The sequence below is a fragment of the Xiphophorus hellerii genome, chromosome 2 (genome assembly GCF_003331165.1).
Source record: "Xiphophorus hellerii strain 12219 chromosome 2, Xiphophorus_hellerii-4.1, whole genome shotgun sequence".
NCBI lineage: Eukaryota > Metazoa > Chordata > Actinopteri > Cyprinodontiformes > Poeciliidae > Xiphophorus > Xiphophorus hellerii.
In genome coordinates this window covers 10,527,410-10,552,988 of record NC_045673.1, presented here as the reverse complement: position 1 = coordinate 10,552,988, position 25,579 = coordinate 10,527,410, and the positions used below count along the sequence as shown (strand labels likewise).

Below are 25,579 nucleotides of genomic sequence, written 5' to 3'. Positions count from 1 at the left end.
TCATGTGGCGTCACGCAGAGCTCATCATTGTCTCGCTCACACTTTCTAACAAGCCATTTCACAACATCCAGACAGCGGATCGGGCTGTACGCAGCAGCGGCAGCGGCAGAGTCGGCAGCAGCTTTGCCCTCGGGGCTCTTTTCCCCCCCTCCTCTTCCTCCTTCGTCTTCGACCATAACTAACAACCTGGATGAGGCCAATTACTTGGACTTAATCTCTCATAACGTCTCCTTTCCGATCGACTGATGTGTAGTGAGTTAAGCGATGGCTGGGGAGATCCGAGTCCGCCGGGTGCGAGAGGTGTCTGCTTGAGATTAAGAGACACTTTGATTTGGCTGCAGAGCGGATTCGGGAGAAATTGATCCGACGGACCCCAGCATGCAAGGAGCAGAGGATTTTACACTCAGAGAGCCACTGACTGTGTGTGATGTAGGATTAGTGTGACAGTCTGGTGTCTGAAGAAAGATTTTTCTTTTTAATTTATTTATTTGGTCAGGAATCTGCTTTCTCTCTGTTCGCTGTCCTCCGGGTTCCTGCAGAACTCCTGACTCGCGGAGAGCCCATGCAGCCGCAAAGGTTGGTCTGTCCTCCGTTTGTTTTACGTGCTAACCACTGAACTTCCTTTTGCATATTGATCTTTTACGATTTTTCCTTAAAATCTGGGTTCTCAACCCAGAAAGGTGAATTTCTGCAGCCTTGGATTCTTCAGTTTGAGCCAAGACACAAACGGAACTTCTAGTAAAATCTAAATAATTCAGGTTTACTTCTACTAAATATCACCTAAAGCTTCTTTTTCTTTTAGTGGCAACATTTATATCAGTAACAGTCATTTTAATGGGACACTTATTAAAGGATGATCTTCTAGCCTGTAACAGGTAAAAAAAAAAAGAAAGAAAAAAGAAATGCGCCCGCTGGATGCAGGTTTTCTCTTTTTTAATGTCTGACAGCTCCAATTAGCACAATAACTGGGCTGTCCGTGCAGCTCACAGTTAATGACAGGTTTGCTTGCCCTCGTAAAAGCCATGTGCGTTTGTGTCAAGATTTCTGCTCTCAGATCAGATCTAACAAGCGCCATCTGTTGGGGGCAAGAGGCTGTCGAGGTAGATCAGGCTTCCATTAATACAAAATGCAACAGCTCACTAATGTTTAATTTTCATTTTAAAGTGTGTCGTAATGCCAAAGAGTGGGATTTACAAAAAAAAAAAATTGTATGTGACCCTATGCATATAACCAACAAATTTATTGAAATGCTGTTTTTTTTTCTGCCCATATTTAAAAAGAGAGATGCACCCATCATGCGTTAGCTGGCCAATACTGATTGTAATGCTTTCCATAAGGTCTGATCTGCCGATTATTTTTTCTTCACTTATTCTAGTGACTATGTCACTGAAGAGCAATAAAAACGTGGTACAGGTTCACTGATATGAATTCAAATGAAAGTGAAACAAGTACAAAATCCTCTCCGCTTGTGCATTAATGTATGTCTCTAAAAATCATTACTATTTTTATTGAATGTGTTTTTTAAGCAATAAAGTATGTTTATGATGGGTTCTAAGACCAGCAATGGTGGCAGTTCTTAGTTTTGATGAATGGAAGGAATTCTTGTCTGTGTTTGTGGCATGTAATACTGTTCAAGGAAAAAAAATGGGTGATTGCAATGTCAGATCAATTGATTGGTGCATCTCTATTTATATTGTTTGGAATATAAATACAGTAATGCATCAAGGTCTGAAACATCACTGTCGAAATCAAATCAATTAATCAAACTAAGATGATTAGCATGTCACCTATTTTTATTTCTTAAAGTGACACGTGGCTTGATAAGAGACGGCAGCTGGTGTGAAGGTCTCTGACCTTCAGCTGACTGGTGGCATGACAGGAATTAGGGTTGTGCATATTGATTTAGTTTGACTAAGGTTGATTTATTGATCTTTAAAATATTCCACCACAACATTTAAAACTGCCTTTGAGGGTGTGGGCTTCAGATTGATAACATGTAGCAGTGAAATACTCCATTTACGTAGAATTTCAGCTGAGATTTGAAATGCTGGAAGCAGAAAGTGTTTAAATAAAGTTGGACTTGTGTTATTCAATAGTGCTTTCTGGATGGTGTAACATTAGAGGTATGATAACTACCACAGTTTTGATCTGGTAGTTGGGATTTAATTTAATTTGTTCCTTTTCAAAACAGTAAAAACTGCTATTATTATTCCAACTGTTAAGTAATATAACATTGATGTTATTTGTGACAGTATTTAACTCTTATTTAGATTTTTTTAATGCTTAGACTTACCTTATACGTAGACAATTACTCATAAAATTACTACAATTTACACCATGAGAAAATGTGAAAAATTTTAGGTATATTTTATTTGGGTAGATATTATTCAGTATTTCTGAGTGGAAATCGTTTACATTTATGATCAAATACACTTGAAAATTGTTTGCATTTCAACATTTTTTACATGAATATTGAAGTAAATTATTTTAATGCTAACTTATGTTTCTGAAGGACTTAACAAATCAGTCACCCTCAGCAATAGTATAACAGCACGTATTTAAGATGAGTTGAAATCTAATTTTAATTTGAAAATTATTGAACCAAAATTAATCTTTATTCAAGTACATTTAAAACCAACAGGCTCAGCTTGAGTAATAATTTTAAAATTGAAGTTATTATTGCACACAAATAATTTCCCTGCATCTCAACAGACATTTCCGCTTGGTCCTTCAGATTTGAGTCATTTGGGTTGCGTTCCATTGTTAAGAACGAAACGAAAATAAAAATTTCCTTGTGAAAGGAGTAAAAGAGTTATTAAAATAGTAATAAACATTGAAATCTATTTTAACAAGGTGACCTTTTCCTGACAAGCCATTTATTTGCTTACTACCTTAGCATTGAGATGTTCAGTTAACTAGAAAGTCTGACTTCAGCGTTAGTGCTGCTGCTGAACCTGTAAAAGCAAGATGCAAACCTAGATTCTTAATTTACCCAACCACAAATCTCATGGCAGTTCTTTGTTTTTTTGAGTTGTTGTTTTAATTCATGCTGGAACCAATATAATCATATCTATCAAGCTGTTCTCAGCTGAAAACCAGTAAAGAGTGGGAAAAACATTTGTCTGAGCCACCATCTTGAGTTAAATTAGAATTGTGCATTTTTAGGCACAACTTGTTGTAAAAATAAGCAGTTAATAAGATCAAAATTCAACAAATAGCATTACATTTACAAAGTAGTTTTCTTGAATGAGATTAACATAATTTTTTAATGACTAATTAACATTATGGAAACTCTGTCCAAAATTTACTATTTTATAGCCAAGTTTTACATTTCACAGAATTGTGCATTTTACTCTTTATAAAGGAAACATTGAGATTACAACAAGCTGATATTGCCCAGTTTTATAGCTTGGTGATCTGCTCTGTTTGGTTGCTGAAAAGATATCCAGCTCACTGTAGTTTGAAAACATTGATATCTTGTAAATGTGTGTAATCCTCCTCCAGCCTCCACACTAAGGCTGCACAATAAATCTATTGTTGTCCGTGTATCACTGTGCTCAAGATCAATATAGCAAAGTCAAAGCTTCAAATTTAAACCAGCTTGACATCAGCACTCTTCAGTAAGATGGTTGTTTATTTCTTGTAAAACATAAGCATTGAATAACATTATCACATATTGATGGTTGTTATTTCCAAACACCTAAAGTTTTCTTTTTGTAAGCAAGGGAAATGTGTAGGAACCTTCATTCAGTCAGATATAGGGCTGACTGAATGCCCTATATCTGCCCACTTGCAGATATAGAACATTCAGCAAGTGGGCATATCCTCTCCCCACTTGCTGCACACTTGCAGTGTGCAGCAAGTGGGGAGAGGAGGAGCCACACTGGTATGTTATGCTCCATATACAGTTAATAAAAACTTTTGTCACTGCAGCATATTCCCTGGCATCTCCTATATGACTCCCATCTGCAAGGATTGATATGATGGAAAATAACAGTTGTTTTGAAACAGAATATCTGATACTGGTGAATATCTGAAACTGTGATTCATCTTTAGTTAAACATCACATAATGCAAAAAAAAAAGCTCAGTAAAACTACAAAATAAAATACTGAAAGCAAAAAAAAGTGTTTATAGTAATTGGGACTAATATAATTCAAGATAATAGCAAGAAGATATGTTTAACTTTAACTTCTGTGCCTTCTCCACAACCAGAATTCCCTTTGAATTTTCTTATAATCATTTACTGACATTTATGTCATCCATAGGAGCTTTAACAACATCATTTGTTAACTAATTATGAGTCTAAGTAAACTATATGCCAACGGACTTTAAAAAAAAATGGAACACACATGATCACTCCGTTTGCTCTGGGTCTTTTCCAGCCAGCAGTCAACCAGTAACACATCATAAAAATATTCACATCAAAGCCTTCAGGGTGTTAAACAACAATTTAACTCCCAGGTTGTGCAGCAGCCACAGCCTTTCTGCCACTAGCTCCAAAAATCATTCCATGATATATCAAAAACATTTTCAGCGAGCAGCAGCTTAGAGCTTTCAGCTGGTCTCATTCATTTCAGATGTGAGCGCTCGGCATATTAGTGTTGGATGTAAGCCTCTGCACAGGGCCACCCTTGTTGAAAAACATGTGTAGGCTCAGACCTCATTGTATGGGAACATATCCATCACCCGCAAGAGGGGACAGCAACCACACAGACGTTCTCCACTCCTGTGGAAAAATACTGTACGGCCAGCCACAACCTGAGCGTATATGCAGTCATCCATCAGGTGGGGTTTCAGCTTAAATGGCAATGAAAGGCAGCACCAGTGCAGCCATTTGTAAAAATGAAAGCTAATCAACGAAGATGTCTTTAATAGAAGTGGGGTTGGAAATGGTTATCTGAGGAAAGTTTTCAAAGTGATTGAACTGTCAGCAGACAAGTTAGTTTTTCCCTGCATTGATTATGTGCTGCTTCAATAGCAGTTCATCCAAATGCACTTAAATACCACTTAATACACTTAAAGCTAACATTAAAATTAAGCCGTTAATCAAAAATTAAACGCTCTTCTTGTTTCTGATTTAGCAGGGTGTTAACCCTGTGTTAGCAACATGTACTATTTAAGATACACGAATCAGGCTTTTCCTGGCTGATACAGATTTCCTGATTCCTTTGAGGTCTGAGCTGCCAATTCTAATGTTTCTTCTTTCTAATTACTATTAAAATGCCTCAGGTCCTTTGTTAGAATTTGTAGCATTGAATATGCAAAAAGAAGGAAGGCGCCAGATGATGTATTTTTATTACAAGCAAATCTATAATTGTTTACATATTGATGAACTTGTGTCACAGTCATTTGGTGGGTAATTGCCCATGTTTCACATTTAGTCAGCTGATTGGTGAATTTAAAAAAACCCAAACTATTACACATTGGTATATGTCTTGTTGAAGAAGTTGTTTTACCGTTCACTTTTCAACAACATTTTTAACTTGTATAGACAAAAAGTAATGATGTATATTAGTGATCAGTACACAGTACAGTTTATTGGATATTACATAACATTTTGTTTCAACACTTTAATGCCTGCAGTGTTATCATAATATGACCCAGATTAAAATATTACATTATGTTACCCAAGAGCCTTGCCTGTTTTCTTTTATTTGTTATGCTTTTTGATAAACTAAAAACCAGTTCTATGGGAGGAGAGACTCATCACAACCAAAATGACTAATTGATAATAAAACCAGGACATTGATGTAAAATTAGATTTTTAGTGGGATTAATTTGTATTTTCAGTTATCTTGTGCCCACACTTCATTGAAGAATGTGTGAAACACTTGGACATGAAGATGTTTATGGATGCTTTTAATTAAGTGAAAATATCAGTTTGCACACACACACATGGTTCACAGATCCGGTCTGCCAGTGAGTCTTTGAGGGTAAAAAAGATTTTCATTTGGCTTGTAAACACAAATTAAGATTAACTATATCTGTGGCACAGAGCCACTGTTTTCAACCTATGGCACACAAAGTGCTGATGAGGACGGTATTTTGCAACTCACAAAATATACTGGGATTACTTATTTATTACTTTAGTAGCAAAGTAACTGTAACAGCAGGCAATAAATATGTTCATCTTTGCTTCAAATGGAAACTACCTGAAAGAGAAGTGCAATGTAGACAACTTTGAGAACTCACAGCACAACCTGAGGCAGACAACAGTGAACTAGTAACAAGTGATGGTAGTTGATATTTCCACGTGAGATCGGATCTGGAAATGACGACTAACTCAAGTTAGTCAAGTACAATAATCTGCTTCACTAAAGGATAGGCTCAAAGCTAGGAACAAAGTGACAAAGCTAGGAACTACTAGCAATGGAAGTCATTAACAATGTGTACCAAGGCATTTTGTACTTCCAACTATCCTCACATGTATTATTGTATGCTTCCAAAAGATCAAATAACTTATAAATGTTCCAAAGTACAAATAAGCCATTTCATTGGCTGCTGTCACAATGTTTTGCATGCAAGGAAGTCATTTTGACTGTTAAGGTTAGGGGTTGGTGAGAAACCTTCAAATATTCCCATTTAAAATTCTCACTTCAAACAACCTTTGTGGTAACAACAAACTAAAAAAAAGTTCAAGTCTCACTGAAATACTGTTTTCAGTACGTTGGCTGGAAAAAAAAATATTTACAAGTTTGGTACTTGCTCTGAAATCTTTAAAAACCAGCCTGAGTGAATGGAAGAAAGTAAAAATGAAATTTTTTCCCCACACATTGGGCTTATGTTTTACTTGTGTGGATTTAACTGCTCAACAGTAATGTGGTTATCAAAATGTTCTTGTTACGGCACCATCTGTCCTACTACTTGAACTCTGTAAGTCCATCTACCATTAGTTTTCTCACAGTAACATGTTTGATCCTAAAAGATCTTTTCAAACTAATGACATACATGTGGTGCATAAGAGTAAAGTCATAATAGTGACATACGATGCTGTTAATTCAGCTCTGACAATGAAGAGACAAGTCACTGCTGCAGCTAATTATTATGGGTAGAACCACGCAGAGGTCAAAATATAGTAGAAATCAGCCATTCTACACCAAGGTTCAAGTAAATCAATTTTTATGACGGCTCATTCTAAGTTTTATAGGCAAAGCAGCCATATGGGGATTTTAAGGTCGGGGTTGGTGAGAAATTTCCACTTTTTAGGGACCTATTTTTAGTATTTCCAACAATAAACTTTGATCAAGTCTGTAATACCGTACATGCTATATTTCCTTCAACCATTGATACGATTTTCTTTTTTTTAATATACGAAACACAATCGAGTATACCATGGAGGAGGTACTTGGAGTGTTCACTGAGGTAATATCTACTTTGAATGCCACTGGCATAGAACCATGGTTCTCAAACATGGGGTACTTAGGGCATCTTCACTAGTTTTTGAAGAACTCCCAGTATGAACTGAAGCGGATGGCCATGAAGGAGAAATAAGTGCATAGGAATACTTATGCTGTGCTTCATTCACTTCTATAGTTGGAACTAATAACATCAGGCCTAAATTAAGTGTTTGTGTTCCATAAATGAGAAGCAGTTGGGATTTGGAAATTGACGTACTCAGTAACAGGGTTGGCCTGAGGTTGTATAGGGCCTTAAGCAGAATTTGATCTGGGGCCTCAGTTCCCATTAAGAACATCTCCGCCACTAAAAGCTCTACAGTACAGATTTGGTGGAATCTGGAGGATAGTGAGGGGGCCAAGTTTAATTGGGTGACTTAAAAAGGTTTTCTGTTTGTTTTTGCTGAAGCTACCCTTCATTTTTTTTTTATAGGAGACAGACACATCAGAAAATTAGATCAGAGTAGTGCGAATCTACTCTGACTTTTCACTTGTAATTTCAACTTCTACTGATCATTGTTCATTTTCCACTTCAATATTTACATTTTCCGCTTCTGAGTTAAGATATAACACACCTATATCCTTTAACCACTTATAGAGTGACAATTTATTTATATCTTTTTCACAACACAATAAAAATGAATAACTGCAGTTGTTGCACTAGTATTTGTCACAAGAGCAACTAATATGTACAACTAATATGCACAAGAGCAATGTAATATGGTTGTTTGGAACCACTGGCACAGAGGGTCTGTATGAAGTGACCAAAAAGAAAATAAATGTTTGTTTATATAGTCAGTACCTGCATGTTGGATAGTGGTTTCCCTCCATTTCTGTCGATATCAATCAGCTTTTCACACTGAAGTTTTTTCTTGTGGTTTTTGCTTTAAAACAAAGGTGTCTCGCTCATGCCGTTGCGGGCTGCAGCTTCGTGGGTCGTTAAAAGTCGAACAAGTCTGCACATTGAGGTGTAACATGAGACCCTCATATAGAAGGAGGGTTTGAGTGCCGTGCGGACGGTCGTGATTGGCTGAGTGTGTCCGCTGGTCTCCGGAGGGAGGTTGTACCTTCTCGGCTCTCTAGAGGAGAGCCCTGCAGCCCGTCGCGCTTTAGAGACTTCTGTACCGCATACTTGTTGGTTGAAGGAGCCGCTGTGTGTTAACTGGGATACAGGGAAAAAAAAAGGGCAGTAAAAGCAGCTTCTGCTAACTTGGCAGTGATGAGAAAAGGACGGCTCCCGGCTTCAAACCTGTTTTGTGGACTGTCTTCTCAGTGGGAACGCTGCAGCGCTGCCGCTAACTTTTCTCCCCTGTTTAATCCCATGTGACCAGGGAGAGGAACGAAGCGCGACCCCGAGCTGGATGGATGGTTATGGGGGAAAGAGGAAGACCCTCGGCGCTTGACGTGTGCAGAGTCTTCGCTGTGTTTTTCGCTCTTTTCCCCTCCGGTAAGAAACTCAGTGTAGGATGTGAAGACTTTAAGTGCACGCGTCACACCAGCATAGATATGTGGCCATAAACATTGTTGTTCATTTTCATCGGGTGATAAAAACTTTTTGCACTATTTTTTTTATCTGTATCAGTGTATTTGCATTGCTTTTTCTTTTCTTTTTTTTTTTTACTAATCTGAGTTTAACATAGTTTCTGATCCAGTGTCAGATTGCATAGATTCAAATATGCTATTTTCTATGGATTAGATTAAGGATTCTTCTCTTTTTTTCCACAGCTTTCCAGCCTGAAATGTCTAGATTTTTTTTCCTTCTTTTGTTTTTGTTTGTTTGTTTTTCGCTTTTGCTTCTATATAATATCTTAGACATTTGTGTACAAAATGTTCAACAACGCTGAAACTAACTTTTTTTTTTTGCATCTGGACTCACTTCAGATAAATCATCTCTATTTTCTAACTTATGTTGGATTTTTCAATGGTTTATCCTACACTGAATGTAAATTCTGTACTGTCCACTTTTTGATGTTTGTTACCTTTATTCACTTTGTAAAAATTACTAATAGCCACAGTGTCTGTTTGGCGTCTTAAGTAAACTAATTTTATGATCTGCATGTCCCATTCAACCTAAACTTAAAGTTGTCAAGAGTCCACAAAAGTCCACAATGGCTGTTTTAACTTTCTAATTAGTATATTTAGTCAGTATTTCACAAAACTGACTAAATATACTCAGTTTAGTATATTTAGTCACTTTACCTATCCTTCAGGGAAAGGTAAAGTGATAAAAATCAAGGCAGAATGCGTGAAGTAGAAGTAGAAGTTAAAGCATGCATTTAAATATAAACTCATGTAAGGGTCAGAATCAGTTTGTCAGTGCTCAATTTCTTTATTCATATTTTATCCAGACCTGGAAATGATTTTAATTCACCTAATCTAACCTAACTTCATTTAGAGTCACAGCTTTTACCATCTATAATGATTCTTTAGGTAATGAGAGTTACTACAACCTCTGAGTGTAGTAGAAGTTTGTAACTGGATGGAATTGATAAAGAGTTAATGAATTAGGATCAAATTGAACTGAATAAACTAAACTGAACTATTCTGGTGGGAATACCTTGGTCAGTTTACTTTACAAGTTTCTTAGTATTATCAACTTCGCACCTAAATCACTTACCATTTAGCAACAATGGTGATAAGGAATGCAGCGAGCAAAAGCGATGATAGCTGAAATCAAGATTGTTGCATAATATCAAATGGTTGTTAAGTGCTGAGTGAGGAGCTATGGCAAAGCTTTTCCACAAATGTTTAAATTGTGCCTTTAAAAATTTTGCTGTGACTTTTGCTTTGTAACATTTGGCGAAATAGCCTTATACATAAATGCTTTATTAGCCCAAGGTGATGCTTGTCAAACAAGGTGTTGCAATAAGGCTTTCTGAGATATGTTTGAACAGTGAAAGAGTTCAACAATCTCTGGGACAGAGTGATTAATCATCACTAAACCTGGAGATTAGAACCAAAAGAAGGGTTTTAACTTAAAACTTTCAAGGTAAGGAAATCCAGTCCTTTACTATAGCAAGAGACTTGAATATATTTTTGCATTAGGTAGATGGTCAAAAATGTGAAAACGCTGTTTTTAACTTTCAGCATTCAAGTGTTGGCCAAATAAACTTCTTTCCTTCTAAGTGTATAGAAAGTAATGTTTCATTTGTTGTCTGAGCATTATGGATTAGTTTTAGAGAAATAAAAACACTACTGACTTTTAATTTACAGCTTAGTGTGTCAGCGTCATATTTCTAGACTGCATACCTTTCTGATTCCGTTTATCTTCCTGACAGCGAGTCTGCAGTGCAAGGTAATCAAGTGCACCACTGAATATCTGGCAATCACCTCAAACTCTGGACTCGGGGAGGAGGAGTACTGCACGGCTCTGCGGGTGTATAAAAGCTGCGTGGGCCGACTGGCGCGGAGCTGCAGGGGCGACCTGGCCTATCACTCCGTCCAGCATGGCATAGAGGACCTTATGAACCAAAAGAACTGCTCCAAGGAGGGGCCAACGTTCCAGCCGCGAGCCAGAACCCCACCTCCTCCTCCTCCACCTCCCCCAGTCGTGACCGACAGCCAGGAGCGTTCCGACGGGCCGGAGGTGTGCCACTATGAGCGCAGTCTGACACGTAACTCGGCCCCGCCTAACTACACCCACTGTGGCTTCTTCGGAGACCCTCATCTCAGGACCTTCGGCGATGACTTTCAGACATGCAAGGTGGAAGGAGCCTGGCCCCTCATCCATAACAAATTCCTGTCGGTCCAGGTGACCAACTCGCCTGTGCTTCCAGGATCTATGGCAACCGCCACAAGCAAGGTGAGGATTAAATGTCTGTCTGAGTCCAGCCCAGTTTATGTGGGTTAATACAGCTTTTGATTAACCTTTATGCAGAAAAAAATGTTTTACAAAATGGACATAAGGACTGTATGGAGATTTCATGTCATAGTCAGGTCAGGAATTTATTTTTAGCATTCTTTGCAACTGATTGACATTATTTTTGATGTCATAATTTCTTTCATCTTTTTGCACAAAAACACCTAGGTCAAACATACCAAAGTGTCATGTTCTAGTATGTGATTTTAATGTTAATTTGGCTGTTTTTGATTTAGCCTTTTTTTTCTTCTGGAATTCATGTTATCCTAATCAAATGTGCAATTTTTATTCAGATATTACAAATGGCTAAAATGGTATTCTGTGTTGTGTATTTGGTGCCAGTTAATGTTTGATGAGCTGTACAAAAGGTAACTGGGTTCATGGTCTTGGAAAGAGTTTGAATTTGGATTTTAGCCATGTTTAAATTCTTGGTGGGCAACAGAAACACAACCGAGGATAAACGTTTCAAGACTTTATTGCCCATTCCATTATCAGAATTAAAAAGATGAATTTCAGAAAAGGTTTTGGGCCTCTAGACCTATTTAGATCAGGGTTTTAAATCAGTCTTGTGATTTCTAAACTGAGTCAAATTGAGATTTCAAACATAGCATGATATTTTTTACTAAAACAATCAATTGTCTTAGTAAGTATTACAAGCTGTTCTTAAAAAATGATATTTAGTCTATTCTACAATAATGCATTTTAGATTTGACAAGTCTGAGTATTAAAGATAATCAAACAAAGTTGGTCTAGATGCCAAAAAAACTGCAACGCAACCTTTCATCACGATGGAAATAAATACAGCTTTGTGGTTTATGGATAACAAACCCAACTAGGTAAACAATCTTAACTCCAAATGCTAAAAATTAATTGTAAAAATCCAATGCAGTTGTTTTTGGCAATAGGTCATATGGCTGTGATTGCAGATTACTACAGATAAAGACCGACAAAATTATATAATTTAAAAAACAGACAGTCCCTCAAAGAACAACATAGCAATTATTGTATAGACTCATTTACAACACTAAAGTAGTCGGAGTAGTGCAAAAAAGAAGCACTGAATACCTTCATTTAATCATGGTTTTAAAGGCCGAGCTGAACCAAAAGTCCAGAAAGCTGTTGGTGTATTGATTTTTGCATGTGTCTGCTGTTTGATGCGGTCTGACTGTTAGCGCTGCGGAGCGGCTTCCCTTCTGTCAAACTGTGGCGTCTGGTTAGTGTTTGGAATTAGCTCCATAGTAACACATCGAGAAGTCCAAGCCTGGTTTGCAATCGCTGAAATCTTGATAAGCCCCCTAAATGACATGTTGCAGCAGAGCAGAATCAGATGTTAACACAAGGATTTATTTTCACTTCAGCTCCGTCTGATGTTTCTGCTGCTCAGGGTGGAGTTAGCTATTGTGTGCATACTTGGTTTTCTCATATCTTTATTTGCCGAACACCCATGATTATTAGTTTGCTTAAAGGCACAGAGGATAATTTGGATAGCTGCTGCTAAATTGTCTTCTAGCATCATGATGGAGTTGGCCCAGATTTCTTAGAGCCTTAGGAGCAATTGTAATTGAGGCTCAAAACTGAAGTACTTAGATGGAGGAATAGAAGGGCTCACATTAGTAGGAACTGTAATTTTCTGTAATCAGGGCTTCTTAATGACACTTATTAAGCATTTGTGGCTTATTTAGCTTTAAAGTGAATTACATTTTTGTGCTGCTATTCTTGGAAGTAAACGGAGATAGCTTTTTAAGAGTGCTCGATTCTGGATAAAAGGGGAAACAAAGCAGCAGCAAGTGCCACCTGTGCAAACAAGAGCCTTCTGGTGAAAGATCTGCTTTAAATAGAAGAGCGCCATGTTGGTAGTAACACTGTTCACACAGCAGCAAATAAAACTGTCTTCATTCAGAGGGAGCACGGATAGAGGCTTATGTCTTTTGATTGCTTCAGAGAAACGTTTAAGAAATGAGCCGTGGGTGCAGGGCAGCCGCAGCACATTAATTGTTAGGCTAATAGAGTGTTGTGTAGACCCCCTGTCAGAAACAGACAACAGAGAATTTGGCTGTCCTCGTACCATTGCTCGGACAATGGCCCATTGGTGTCCCATGAAACGGAGCCTGGAGAGTTCTGACCGGCCTCGCTTAATTAGCTGCAGAGTCTATCGCCGTGTCCTGGCCCGACGCCACTCCCTGGAGCATAGTTCTGGGGGTTCACAGGCAGGTTTTTCAGCGCTATGAATAGATCGTCTTTGTGTCTGCAAACTGAGGCCTGATTTTTACATGGCCAGGAACTTGTGTTTTTGGAGGGCGTTTACCTTGGCCTCCCCCCTTGTTGAGCCAGCACTGAAATGTGACACTTTGCTGGAGTAGAAGGGAGTCGATGTAGTACAAACCTATCCTCAGTGCAAAATTATAAACCTTTCCGTTTTTAATTGTGATGTTCACAACCTCAGGGATAAAAAAGGAATAAAAGCATTTATCCCTCTTGAACATTTCCTCATGCACATTACAACCACAAATTACAACGTGAAACGTTATTTGCAACGTGATACGTTGCAAATAATTGTATTTATTAGACTGGATTTTATGTGTTGTACACATAAAATCACATACTACATACTTTTTGGTCTAAAAAGTATGTAGACCAAAACTGAAGCTTTTGGTCTACAGACAAAATGGAGTCTTGATGGAAAACAAATGATGTACCCCAGCGTTTCCCAATTCCGGTCCTCAGGCCTCCCTGCCCTGCATGTTTTAGGTGTTTCCCTTCTGCTACACACCTGGATTGAATATATGGGTGATTAACAGGTTTCTGCAGCACTTGATGGTCATGCAATCATTTGAATCAGCTGCTCTGGAATAGAGGCACATCTAAAACATGCAGAGCAGGGGGGCCTGAGGACCGGAATTGGGAAACGCTGATGTACCCTTTCCTCACAATCCACCCTCTAAATCAGGGGTGTCAAACTCCAGTCCTCAAGGGCTGGTGTCCTGCAACTTTTAGATGAGCTTCTGCTGCACCACACCTGAATAGAATAATTAGGTCATTAGCAAGGCTCTGGAGAACTGATCTACACAAGGAGGTAATTAAGCCATTTCATTCCAGTGTTTTGTACCTGTGGCACATCTAAAAACTGCAGGGCACCGGCCCTTGAGGACTGGAGTTTGACACCTGTGCTCTAAATCATGGATCTATCATTTTGTGGGGATTCATTTCTTCAGCTTTGAAAAGTGGTTGAAATGAAATGCAAGGCAATCCTGGGAAAGAAACCGTTTAGAGCTTGAAAGAATTAGAACCAGGTTGTAGGTTCAACTTTGAAGCAAAACACAAACTCTAACCATAGAGGTAGTGCTACTGAGTCAGAGAGGCTAGATATAGATCCATGCCACACTTTTCAGATTTACATATGAAAGAAAAATTGAAACGATGTGTCTTTTTCCGCAGTTACTTTCTATTTTCTGTTAGTCAATCACTTAAAATACCAATAAAAACATTAAAGCTGCAAGCAGCCTCGGGCGGCCCTCGCAGCAAGCGCCGCTCCGGCCTATTGGCCACCGCGGGGGTTCCAGCCACCGCAGAAGCTCTCGCACGATTTCCAGAGCCGCAGCCAACTCCCCACCGCAGAAGCTCTGCCGCAGTTTCCAGCACCGCCGCCCGCTAGCCACCGCAGAAGCTGTCGCGCATTTTCCATGCCCGTCCACCGGGCGACACGCGTGAATGCGTTCGGCGGCGCTCCCTGACGACTGTCAAAAAATCTGGTGCAGATCGGTCGATGCGTCGAGGAGATACAGCCGATGTATTAACTTAGGGGGCGCAGTGGAGCCAAATTACATCTCAATCCCGTTGGGCTCTTTAGAGGTGAACAAAGGTCATACATATCCAGTTTGGAGCCAATCGGATGATCCATGCTTGAATTAGAGCCAAACGTATGAATATGGCGAGGGACTGATATTCGCCATTTGGTCACGCCCACACGGTTCAGCCAGCAGCGAGCAATGACAGAGCTCATCATCCGAATCATCTTGATTAGGTCAAGAGAGCCATAAACGGAGCTTTCCAAGGAAAAAACCGGCACTTCCGGTTCCGAGGGGGCGGGGCTTAGATGACGTCATAATGTGATGACGTAGGATCGACGGGCAAGCCTCCAGGATCACTCAGGCCAAGTTTGATGCAGCTCGGTCAAAATATGTGGAATGTAGAGGCAAACGTATACGAACGGCGTTGCCGCCATTGAAAACTCTTGGCACTTTAAAGCAAGCGAGACCAACTTCCTATCTGTCATCCAACACAGAATCACCTTGATTAGGTCAAGAGAGCCATAAACAGAGCTTTCCAAGGAAAAAAACGGCACTTCCGGTTCCGAGGGGGCGGGGCTTAGATGACGTCATAATGTGATGACGTAGGATTGACGGGCAAGCCTCCAGGATCACTCAGGCCAAGTTTGATGCAGCTCGGTCAAAATATGTGGAATGTAGAGGCAAACGTATACGAACGGCGTTGCCGCCATTGAAAACTCTTGGCACTTTAAAGCAAGCGAGACCAACTTCCTATCTGTCATCCAACACAGAATCACCTTGATTAGGTCAAGAGAGCCATAGATGAAAGTTTCCAAGGAAAAAAATAGCACTTCCTGTTCTGAGGGGGCGGGGCTTAGATGACGTCATAATCTGATGACATAGAATTTTCAGGTATCACACCAGCATCACTCAAGCCAAGTTTGGTGCAGCTCGGTCGAAACATGTGGAATCTAGAAGCAAACGTATGGCATCGGCGTTACAGGTCACTTCGCCACGCCGCCACGCCCAGCTGCTATCTCAAAGCCGGTCAGGGTTGGAATCCTCAACACACCAACATGTCTTCTGTGTCTGGACACAGTTTCATGTTGATTAGGTCAAAGGGCTAAGAGAGCGACCGCTCACAGTAAAACATGACACTTCCTGTTCTCAGGGGGCGTGGCTTAAGTGATGTCATCATTTGACCATATGGTATTGTAGGCCACCTGATGACGATCAATCACTGAAAGTTTGGAGTCTCTGTGAGTTTTTGTGTTAGAAATACCAATTTTTCATTTTTTCCTGTGTATTACAAAATCGAAGAATTTCATCTGCAGGGCAATGCTGCCCTCTGGTGTCGAATTACTGAAATAATGAAACTATTTCAGTGGCCAGCAGAGGGCAGCATTGCCCTACAAACGACGAACATGTACTGTTTATTATGTAATTACACAGAAGATCTCTCTAATTCATTTTGAGGGGGCGGGGCTTAGATGACGTCATAATATGATGACATAGCATTGTCAGGCATCACAACAGCATCACTGAGGCCAAGTTTGGTGCAGCTCGGTCGAAACATGTGGAATCTAGAAGCAAACGTATGGCATCGGCGTTACAGGTCACTTCGCCACGCCGCCACACCCAGCTGCTTCATCGCAGCCGGTCAGGGCTTGAATCCACAACACACCAACATGTCTTCTGTCTCTGGACACAGTTTCATATTGATGAGGTCAAAGGGCTAAGATAGCGACCGTTCACAGTAAAACATGACACTTCCTGTTCTCAGGGGGCGTGGCCTAAGTGATGTCATCATTTGACCATAGGGTATTGTAGGGCACCCGATGACGATCAATCACTGAAAGTTTGATCCCTCTATGTGTTTTTGTATAGGAAATATAAGAGTTTCGTGTTTCATGGCGAGTAGGTGAACTTTGACCCCTGGTAACCCCCTTTCAGCAAGCTCATACAGTCACCAATTTGATAACTTTAAATCAGACATGCCTTATGATCAGACTGACCGAGTTTGAAGCCGATCAATCGAAATCCCTAGGAGGAGTTCGATCAAATGCAAAGGCTGTAAACGTCAAACTCGAGGTCCAAAATGGACCTTCAATACAAAATGGCCGACTTCCTGTTGGGTTTCGACCATGGCTCTAATAGACTTTTTTGTACGTCCTGACAAGATACACATATGTACCAAGTTTCGTAATTCTAGGATAAAGCATGGCTTGGGGCTGTTCATTTAAAATACTCTAGGGGTCGCTATAGAGAAATTAGGCCACGCCCACCAAATTTTGTTATGAATTCCTGTCGGTGGGTGGATAAGGATCCATCCTAGTGAGTTTGGAGCAGCTGGGCCCGAAATTGTGGAATTCAGAGCCAAACGAAATTCGACGGCGTTCGCAACGCCGCCACGCCCACCTGCTTCATCGCAGCCGGTCGGGGTTGGAATCCACAACACACCAACATGTCTTCTGTCTCTGGACACAGTTTCATGTTGATTAGGTCAAAGGGCTAAGATAGCGACCGTTCACAGTAAAACATGACACTTCCTGTTCTCAGGGGGCGTGGCCTAAGTGATGTCATCATTTGACCATAGGGTATTGTAGGGCACCCGATGACGATCAATCACTGAAAGTTTGGTCCCTCTATGTGTTTTTATATAGGAAATATAAGAGTTTCGTGTTTCATGGCGAGTAGGTGAACTTTGACCCCTGCTAACCCCCCTTCAACATGCTCCAAAACTCACCAATTTGATAACTTTAAATCAAACATGCCTTATGATCAGACTGACCGAGTTTGAAGTCGATCAATCGAAATCCCTAGGAGGAGTTCGATCAAATACGAAGGCTGTAAACGTCAAAATCGAGGAAAAAAATGGACGTTCAAGACAAAATGGCTGACTTCCTGTGATAGTTGGCTAATAACATTAAATGTAAGTTCTGAGTCTTTTGGTGAGCTCTACAAGTGTGCCAAATTTCATGTCTCTACGATGAAGTACGTTCATACCATTGTGTTAACAGAAAATTGCTAGTTGCCGCCGTTGAGCAATTTTTTTTGCGATTTTTGCAACAACCTTAAAATTCAAAATTTTTAATTTTTCTAGTTGCGACCGCCAAGTTTGGTGAGTTTTTGAATATGATAAAGCCCCCAAAAAGGCACACGAAGAGGTGGGAAGAATAATAATAATAAACAGTACAGATACAATAGGCCTTCGCAGCGCTTTGCTGCTCGGGCCTAATTAAACTTTAAAATTAAAATGAGACATATTCTAAAAATGGGAAGGGTGTAAACATTTTTTAATGCGCTATACATTTATCACAGTTTTTTATGACTGATTATACAAACTGCTACTAAAAGCAGTTACTTTCACCAACTTCAAACAGAATATTTCTTTTTATTGGCAGTGACTTTTTTTTTTTCTTGCAGCTGACAATCATCTTCAGAAATTACCAGGAATGCGTTGAGCAGAAGATGTACCACGCAGAAACGGACGATCTGCCGGCAGCGTTCGCCGACGGCTCTAAGAATGGTGGCGACCGCTACGGGGCCAACACTCTGCGCGTGGTGGAGAAGGTTCCTGGGCAGCACGTGGAGATCCAGGCCAAGTACATCGGAACAACCATCGTGGTCCGGCAGGTGGGCCGCTACCTGACCTTCGCCGTGCGCATGCCTGAGGAGGTTGCTCACTCGGTGGAGGAAGGCGACACCCAGGACCTGTATTTGTGTCTCCACGGTTGTCCGGCCAACCAGCGCATTGACTTCCGGAACTTCAAAGCCCGGGCGGCGGAGGCGACTCAGGGTGCCAGTAGGACGAGGGGCAGCGCCGGGACACACGGCTTCACCTTCAAGTCGGCAAAGGTCAAGTGCAAAGAGCGGCTTCCAGTGGAAGATCTGTACTTTCAATCCTGCGTGTTTGACCTCCTCTCCTCCGGAGACATTAACTTCACCATGGCGGCATACTACGCTTTTGAGGATGTAAAAATGCTCCACTCAAACAGCAACAGATATCACATCTATGAAAAGGATGCTCTAAACAGCGCGACACGGGGGGGCAAAAATGTACTTTTGGCTTCGGTCCTCAACCTGCTGGCCGTCTTACTGTGGAGCGCAGCTCTTCTGTAGTTTGTTTGACATGCTCTCCTCATGTCGTGTCTGTCAGTGAATGTGGAAGTACAATCGCTGTGTCGTATATATCTGCCTCTCCAGCAGCTCATTTTGGTGGTTCTGACATCTGCCTGATGACAGGATGACGCTCACCACTCCCTCGCCCGCCTGTCATCACGTGCATTTAGCTGCTTTTACTCTTTGAAGAGAGCCCAGATCTCAGGATGTCCACCTGGGATTAAAACGTATGACTAACCCCCAAGATGATCTTCTGCAGAAAGAGGGGTCTGCTGATCCTCCCTCCTCTGATCCACACATTGGTGCCAGGTCCAGCCAGGGCTCATGTGGCTGAGTAGGGGATTGGAGTGGGTGGGGATTGGGACCTGACAGGGGCTTTTGTTAACCTAAGGCGAAAGGCAGCTCCACGTTTGATTAGTTTCCAGCTTTGGAAAAGGCTGAGATTTTCGAAGGAAGCTCCCAGCCAAAAGGATGTCAGAGCAACGTCTCCAGTTGTCTGCTGTGGAGATTAATGAGTCATATTGTTAGGTTTTGTATGTATCCGTGTGTATGGGGGTGTGTGCGTGTGTGTGTGTGCATGTGCATTAGTACAATGTGTGTGAAGAATTCAGCATCTGTGGTTAATTTGGTGTGTTTGTAAGAGCAGGATTTTCCAGATATATATATAAATATAAAAGGAAAAAATCTCCAGCGGGAAATCTTTCTCATGTCTTTGTGTTGCTCCCAGAATATTTTGGAGAAATAAAAGACAAAATAGTCTCCTTCTGCCAAATCACCAACTGGAATCAATAGAAACGCGTTATTTGTCAGTGACACACAGGCGGCCCCGCTATTGTTTAAGCTGACACACTGTTCGTTTTTTGAGCCTGCTGTGTGAACGCGGCAGAGAGAAGCAACTTTACTGGCGCTTTGGAGGAGGTCGATCAACCGATCGGACTGTGACAGCTCCGTTTTAACGACAATAAAGATGGCGGCTGTTCGGCTCAGGAGACGTCACCTCTGTTTGGTTTAAAGCGTTTACAGACCGAGACTTGACTGAGTCACACCGGCTAACAATGAGCATGTCCTGTAAGGGGAAAAAAAAAAGGTGATCTCATGGCTGAAGTTGTTGCCAAAGAACGCCTTCCTGTGCCAACGTTTGCCTCCTAACTGAATTTTCATCTCTCAACCTCAAGCTCTTTACATTACGGGAACCTTCGTTGTATATAACTCGTGTTTGCCATAAAGTGAGAAAATACAGTTGCTTTTTTTTTTTTTTTTGGTGTGTTCATGTCAATACATGCTTCTCGCTGGAGGACATCTTTCAGCTGCAGCATCTGCTCCATGCTCTTACTACCTTTTCGGCTTTACGGTCGTTTAATCGTTTACCCCGAAAGTGTGCGGCAGGCCTTTCTCACTGCTGTTCTGAAAATGCGTTCTAAATACACTCCAACAACAAAATAGTAGTGGTGTTAAACCTTGTGTTAATGGATGTAACTGTGTGTTTTACAGTATCTGGTTCGACTTGTATTCTGTGAGAATTGTACATAGGTTTTGTGCATTGTTGTGTTTAGATTTCTATATCACTCGTTGTGTTTTTGCATTTATCCCTTCAGATTTGTACACAATGTTTTCGGTGAATGTGAGCCTCTAATTCTTAAAAAAAATAAAAATAAAGAGGATTTTTAAATAATTTTTCAGCAACACGAACGCCATAGAACAGTTTTCAAGACAGTACACATGTTGACAGAATGAGAATATCACTTGTTTACCGTAGATGTTTTAACACAGCCCACCTTTCTGAAAAAGAGAATGTAGGAAAATGTTCTGTGGCGTTTGTGTGTTGGAGTTTGATGCACTTTATGTTTGGTTTTTCTTTTCATTCTGATGCTTAAAATGGATTGTACAAACTAGCTGACTGGGATATGCCAGAAAGATCAAACTGTGTTCTTATGTAAATCTTATGTGGGCCCACATGCCAGCTGTTGATAATGTAAGTTATTTATTGAATAAAAGACAAAGTCTTGTCAATGAGCTGCCTTCCTTTGTCTCAGTTCTGTTCCAGTTTGAGCATTTTTTAAATCACCTTCTGCTAATAATTTCTAGTGTTTGACTGCCCCCTCCTGTTCAAATGTGGTGCTACTAGATGTCTTAATACCAATCTCTTACCACCTATTTTGTTTTAGTAAAATCTCTGACTAGCTTTACAAAATAAGCAAAATTTTAAAAACAGTGGAGGCCAATAGATTAAATAGACTGCTGTAGTAGTAAATTATGTCACTCTAAAATTTTTTGACTTCACCTTTTTTTAACCTGAAAACAGAGTATTGGAGGAGAATTTTTTTAGTTTCACATCACTATTATCTAAATTTGATGTCCTTCCCATCTTTCTTTGTTATTCCTGTCCTTTTTCCCTTCTTCCTCCACTTATCCTTTTTTCCTTTATTTAGTAACTCCTTGCTACTTTTGATCATTCCTTGTCTTCTTTTTGCGTCCTACATTTTGTCCTCCTTCACTTGTCTTTTTTTCCTTAAATTAGGTTTACTTAATGAAATTTGATCCCCAACTGAGTCCAAGTTTAACCACAATTAGCTGTTTGTTGGACAAGGCACACAAGAAGCTTATTTGAGATCATTTTCAGGGAAAACTGACTTCAAAGAACAGCATTAATGATTAGGAATCACTTATGGTGTATGCACTAGGTGAACTAATCAACAGCTGGTTTAAGCATCTTAACAAAAACAAAGTTTAAGATATTTGGTTTGAAACATGATAGCATGGGTAGAGCATGCAAAGCAACAAACATCAATTTCTAAACCAAAGGGGGAAAACTATGAGTCCCTCTGAGAGGTTATCTCCAAAGAGTCCAAACTAAAATGGCTCAAAAAAGCTGTGAAATGTGAACATAAAAATTCACGGTGCCTAAAGTAGCATAACTTGAGGCAAGACAAATGTGAAAATTAATGACAAACCTAAGTACTTCTTGCTTTTTAACCGTTTCCCCTTGCTAATACCAGCTTACTATACAATATTTTGGCTTTTATTTTACAAAAGAAACCAGGCACATATATTTTAGTTCTACAAGCCAATAAGTGTGGAACCTAGCAACTTTGTTTAAAAGTAAAATATTTTAAAAATGTGAAGATGGAATTTTTTCACAATGAAATGTAACCTCAAATAAATGTTACATTTAGGATACAAGTTAGAAAAAGGCCTTTTCCAAACCTTTTCAAGAAGTACTAGTAAACATAGTCATAGATGAATGCATGCATTCATTTGGCAAAGCTTTTGCAAAATGGAGGTAAGTTTCAATTTTCCTAAAAATGGAAATTAAGTAGAAAACAAAGAATTTGGCTTCATTTAGACTATTGCTCGTAAATAGGACCACGAACACCAACACCTTTATTCAGCATTAGACCACTCATCAAACTTGGCTAAACACAATAATGTACCAAGTGTTTTGAAAGAAAGATTTGCCATTTTCTTGTCCAGGTCAGTAAAAATGAACTAAAACATTTTCTAGACCCAGACAATAGAAAAAGAAACCAATATTCCTTTCTTTTTTTTATAAGGCAACGGTGCAAAACTACCGTTTAGTGTTCAGCTGGTGAAGTAATAATAAATAAATCTGAATAAAATTGTGAATTTTTAATTTTGTCTAATATTTAAGTAAAAAAAAAAACTATGATACGATTAAGGAGCATCAAAAACATTGTTGTTCCAATTGTGATTTTAGATTGAGCCTGGTGTCAACAATAGGCATATTTTGTGTAACAAAGTTTATTACATATGTCCAAACATATGTACAGCAAATTTTGTCATGAAGGGTGGTTTTGTCACAAATATAAATTATTGAAACTTTCTTACAGAACATAATACAGGAACGTTTGTTTTGAGTGGGAGAAAAACAACAGCTGGTTGTTCACTGTAAGAAGTTGACTGTAAGTGCCCCCTGCTCCCCCCAAAATATCAAACATTTCATACCATGGTTTTTACACTTTGCCCCTAAAATCAGCCGTTCTACCAGAAATCTACATTAATTACCAGAATATGTTATCCTTTTTTGAGCTTTTAATCAATTTATAATTTAGCTAAGAGCAGCACTTTCATATTCTGTCAGCACTATTCATCAACCGTTCTGCAGTTTGATCCTGGAAACAGAAATGGTACTTAAAGAAGCTTAAAGAGACCAGAATAAAGGTGGGATGAAAGCAGATTTGGCACAGGAGGAGTAACAAATAACAGCAGTGCACAACCATCTGTGGGTAGAAACATAACGCCTGATTAGGGAAGAAAAGGTGAATTACTTAAAGAAGCAAAGTACCATTTCTAAGCCATCATAATACTGCAAGACATAATAAAGGATTGTTTGGATTTATAGTGTTATGAACTCCTGAAAAAGTCATAATAAATACTGCTTTGATAGCTTCAATATTGGCGAGGAAAGACTTTAAAGTGAACAGAGCGGAAGGGATGGCAATGACTGGCATAGATACATAGTTACAGAAATGGTACATAACGGTACACACGAGAAATGTGAATTGGATTTAAAACAAAAAAAAATTTCAAAAGTTCTCCTGAGTGATGCCGGCTTGTTTAATCAAATTTCCAGCAACCTCAGACGAAATTCTCTTCATCTGCACAGTGAAAACTCCGTGATTCTCTTCAGCTACATGGTCAACATGTTTCCAAGGTGCAAATGATTAACACATTCAACTTCTGATGACATCTTTTTGCAATACTTAAAGCTAAGCACAGGAAAAAAAAAAAAAACAAGTGTCCATGGTTGCTCCGGGAACATTCCCGTACATTTACCCTTCAGAAGGCCAACACTTTCAGGCACTTTTAGGAGTGAGATCATTCATCTGTTCATGGATCCAAATCTCCCTTCTAATAGTCCATAGGACTAAGTTGTCCGCAGTCATTCCACTCAGTTGCTTCATAATCAACTGAGGAGGCAGGTCATTTAAATAAAGATGCACAGTTTAGTTCATTTCCTTCCATCTTACAATCACAAACACTGGGAGAAAGTTTGCTGGTAAAGACGGTACATGTTGATTCCCTTTCTTAACAGTCAGCTTATAAAAGGAGACTCCTCATGGCCCTGGAGGCTCTATGTTTTCCTGCTGTTCCAGTTTGGATCCGCCATAAGGCCGGGATCCATGGGGCGTTCCAGCGGGGAGCGGGAGTCCTGCGGAGACTTCTGAGCCTGCGGGGAGCGGGGGTCCATCAGCGGGAGGGGTTTGTCTGGGTGGAAGGGCCGGTTGTAATGCTCCGGCCCCGGCGGACCCTGTGCTCTGTGATCCGGCATCCTCCTGAAGTCCTGAGGAGGGCCGTCCCTGCCCTGGTGGTAACTGGGGTGGAACTCATCGGGGCGTCTCCGTTTGTTGTCCGGGTGCCTGAAAGACATTATTCAGGATTCACTTTTTTTAAACTGAAAAAGATCGCATGATTGCTGAATTAAAAAAATATATATTTTCCATGTCCATGTGTTTAAAATATCATAGGGAGTTACAATTAGTTATTAGAATTATTGGTGATATATTTAAAGATGTTATTCCCCTTCATATTGATCCAAATGGCTTATAGCAAATAAAAACCAAAATTCTGTCTTCATAAAATTTGAGTATTACATAAGACCAATAAAATGTTCCTATATTTTAAATGTTTTTTCTACCACACTTTTACATAGAGGAAAAAATATTATAGTTCTTCCACTCAACTCTAATATTGTTGGATAGAGCATTCAGAACAGAAAGTTCCCTCATCATCGACCTTTTCTGGCTTCTGATGGTGAAGCTGTAACCTCTGGAGGTTACAGCGTAATGTTTTAGAAAGCCAGCTAAACAACTTTTCAGATGCTTCTTGAGAAAAAAAAATCGACTTTCCTGCCCTGTTGTTGACCAGCTAAATAGGGCGTAAATTTTAAGTGACGAATGTTGATGAGTTTAGGAACCACTTCCTACCAAATTTGAACATTTCTATTTTAAGTTTTTCCAAGCCTCTAAATTTAATCAAAAAGTGTTCCTTGGTTTTGTTTAAACCAGTAAAATGTTTTCCTTTATTTTCCTTATCCCTCCTTCCCTCACACAGATACAGTAGCAGTCCTTGAATAAACCATGCCCTGGATGAGCCCCTCGTTTTTTTTTGTACACATGTAGTTTTTTGTTCTCATAAACAAAATAATATGTTTTGACTTTCAGAAATCAAAAAAGTGTTTTAAACAACCTGATCAGTATGTAATATTTTAGTTCAGGTGTAAGCTGCCTGTATTTTTTTTTCATGCTATATTTTTATAAATATATTTCATTCATATATTTCAAAAGCGTTTCTAATTTTGAACCAATGATGAGTAAAAAGGAAATCCAGATTCCTTTTTTTTTTTAAAAATAACTTGCTCATGCTACTCCCTGATGGAATGCCACCCTGGGCAGGTGTCATATATTTTTCCTCTAC

At 39.7% G+C, this 25,579-nt stretch overlaps 2 protein-coding genes across 2 annotated transcripts in view; one reads left to right on the top strand and one right to left on the bottom strand.

Moving 5' to 3' along the window:
- rgma (repulsive guidance molecule BMP co-receptor a) lies at positions 1 to 21,158 on the top strand. Its single transcript, XM_032583332.1, has 4 exons — positions 1 to 576; positions 8,728 to 8,843; positions 10,675 to 11,198; positions 18,449 to 21,158. The coding sequence occupies exons 1-4, from the start codon at positions 563 to 565 to the stop codon at positions 19,142 to 19,144; spliced, it is 1,350 nt and encodes a 449-aa protein (XP_032439223.1). The 5' UTR covers positions 1 to 562; the 3' UTR covers positions 19,145 to 21,158.
- A 1,337-nt stretch (positions 21,159 to 22,495) lies between these two features.
- Positions 22,496 to 25,579, bottom strand: part of chd2 (chromodomain helicase DNA binding protein 2) — a 30,253-nt gene continuing 27,169 nt past the window's right edge. The window contains 1 exon segment of the mRNA XM_032583346.1: positions 22,496 to 24,528. Coding sequence (XP_032439237.1) covers positions 24,237 to 24,528 — 292 coding nt within the window. The 3' untranslated portion in view covers positions 22,496 to 24,236.

Coding starts and splice junctions, on each gene's coding strand:
- rgma (XM_032583332.1), top strand. Junction 8,844..10,674: donor TTTCGCTCTTTTCCCCTCCG/GTAAGAAACTCA, acceptor TCTTCCTGACAG/CGAGTCTGCAGTGCAAGGTA. Junction 11,199..18,448: donor TGGCAACCGCCACAAGCAAG/GTGAGGATTAAA, acceptor TTTTTCTTGCAG/CTGACAATCATCTTCAGAAA.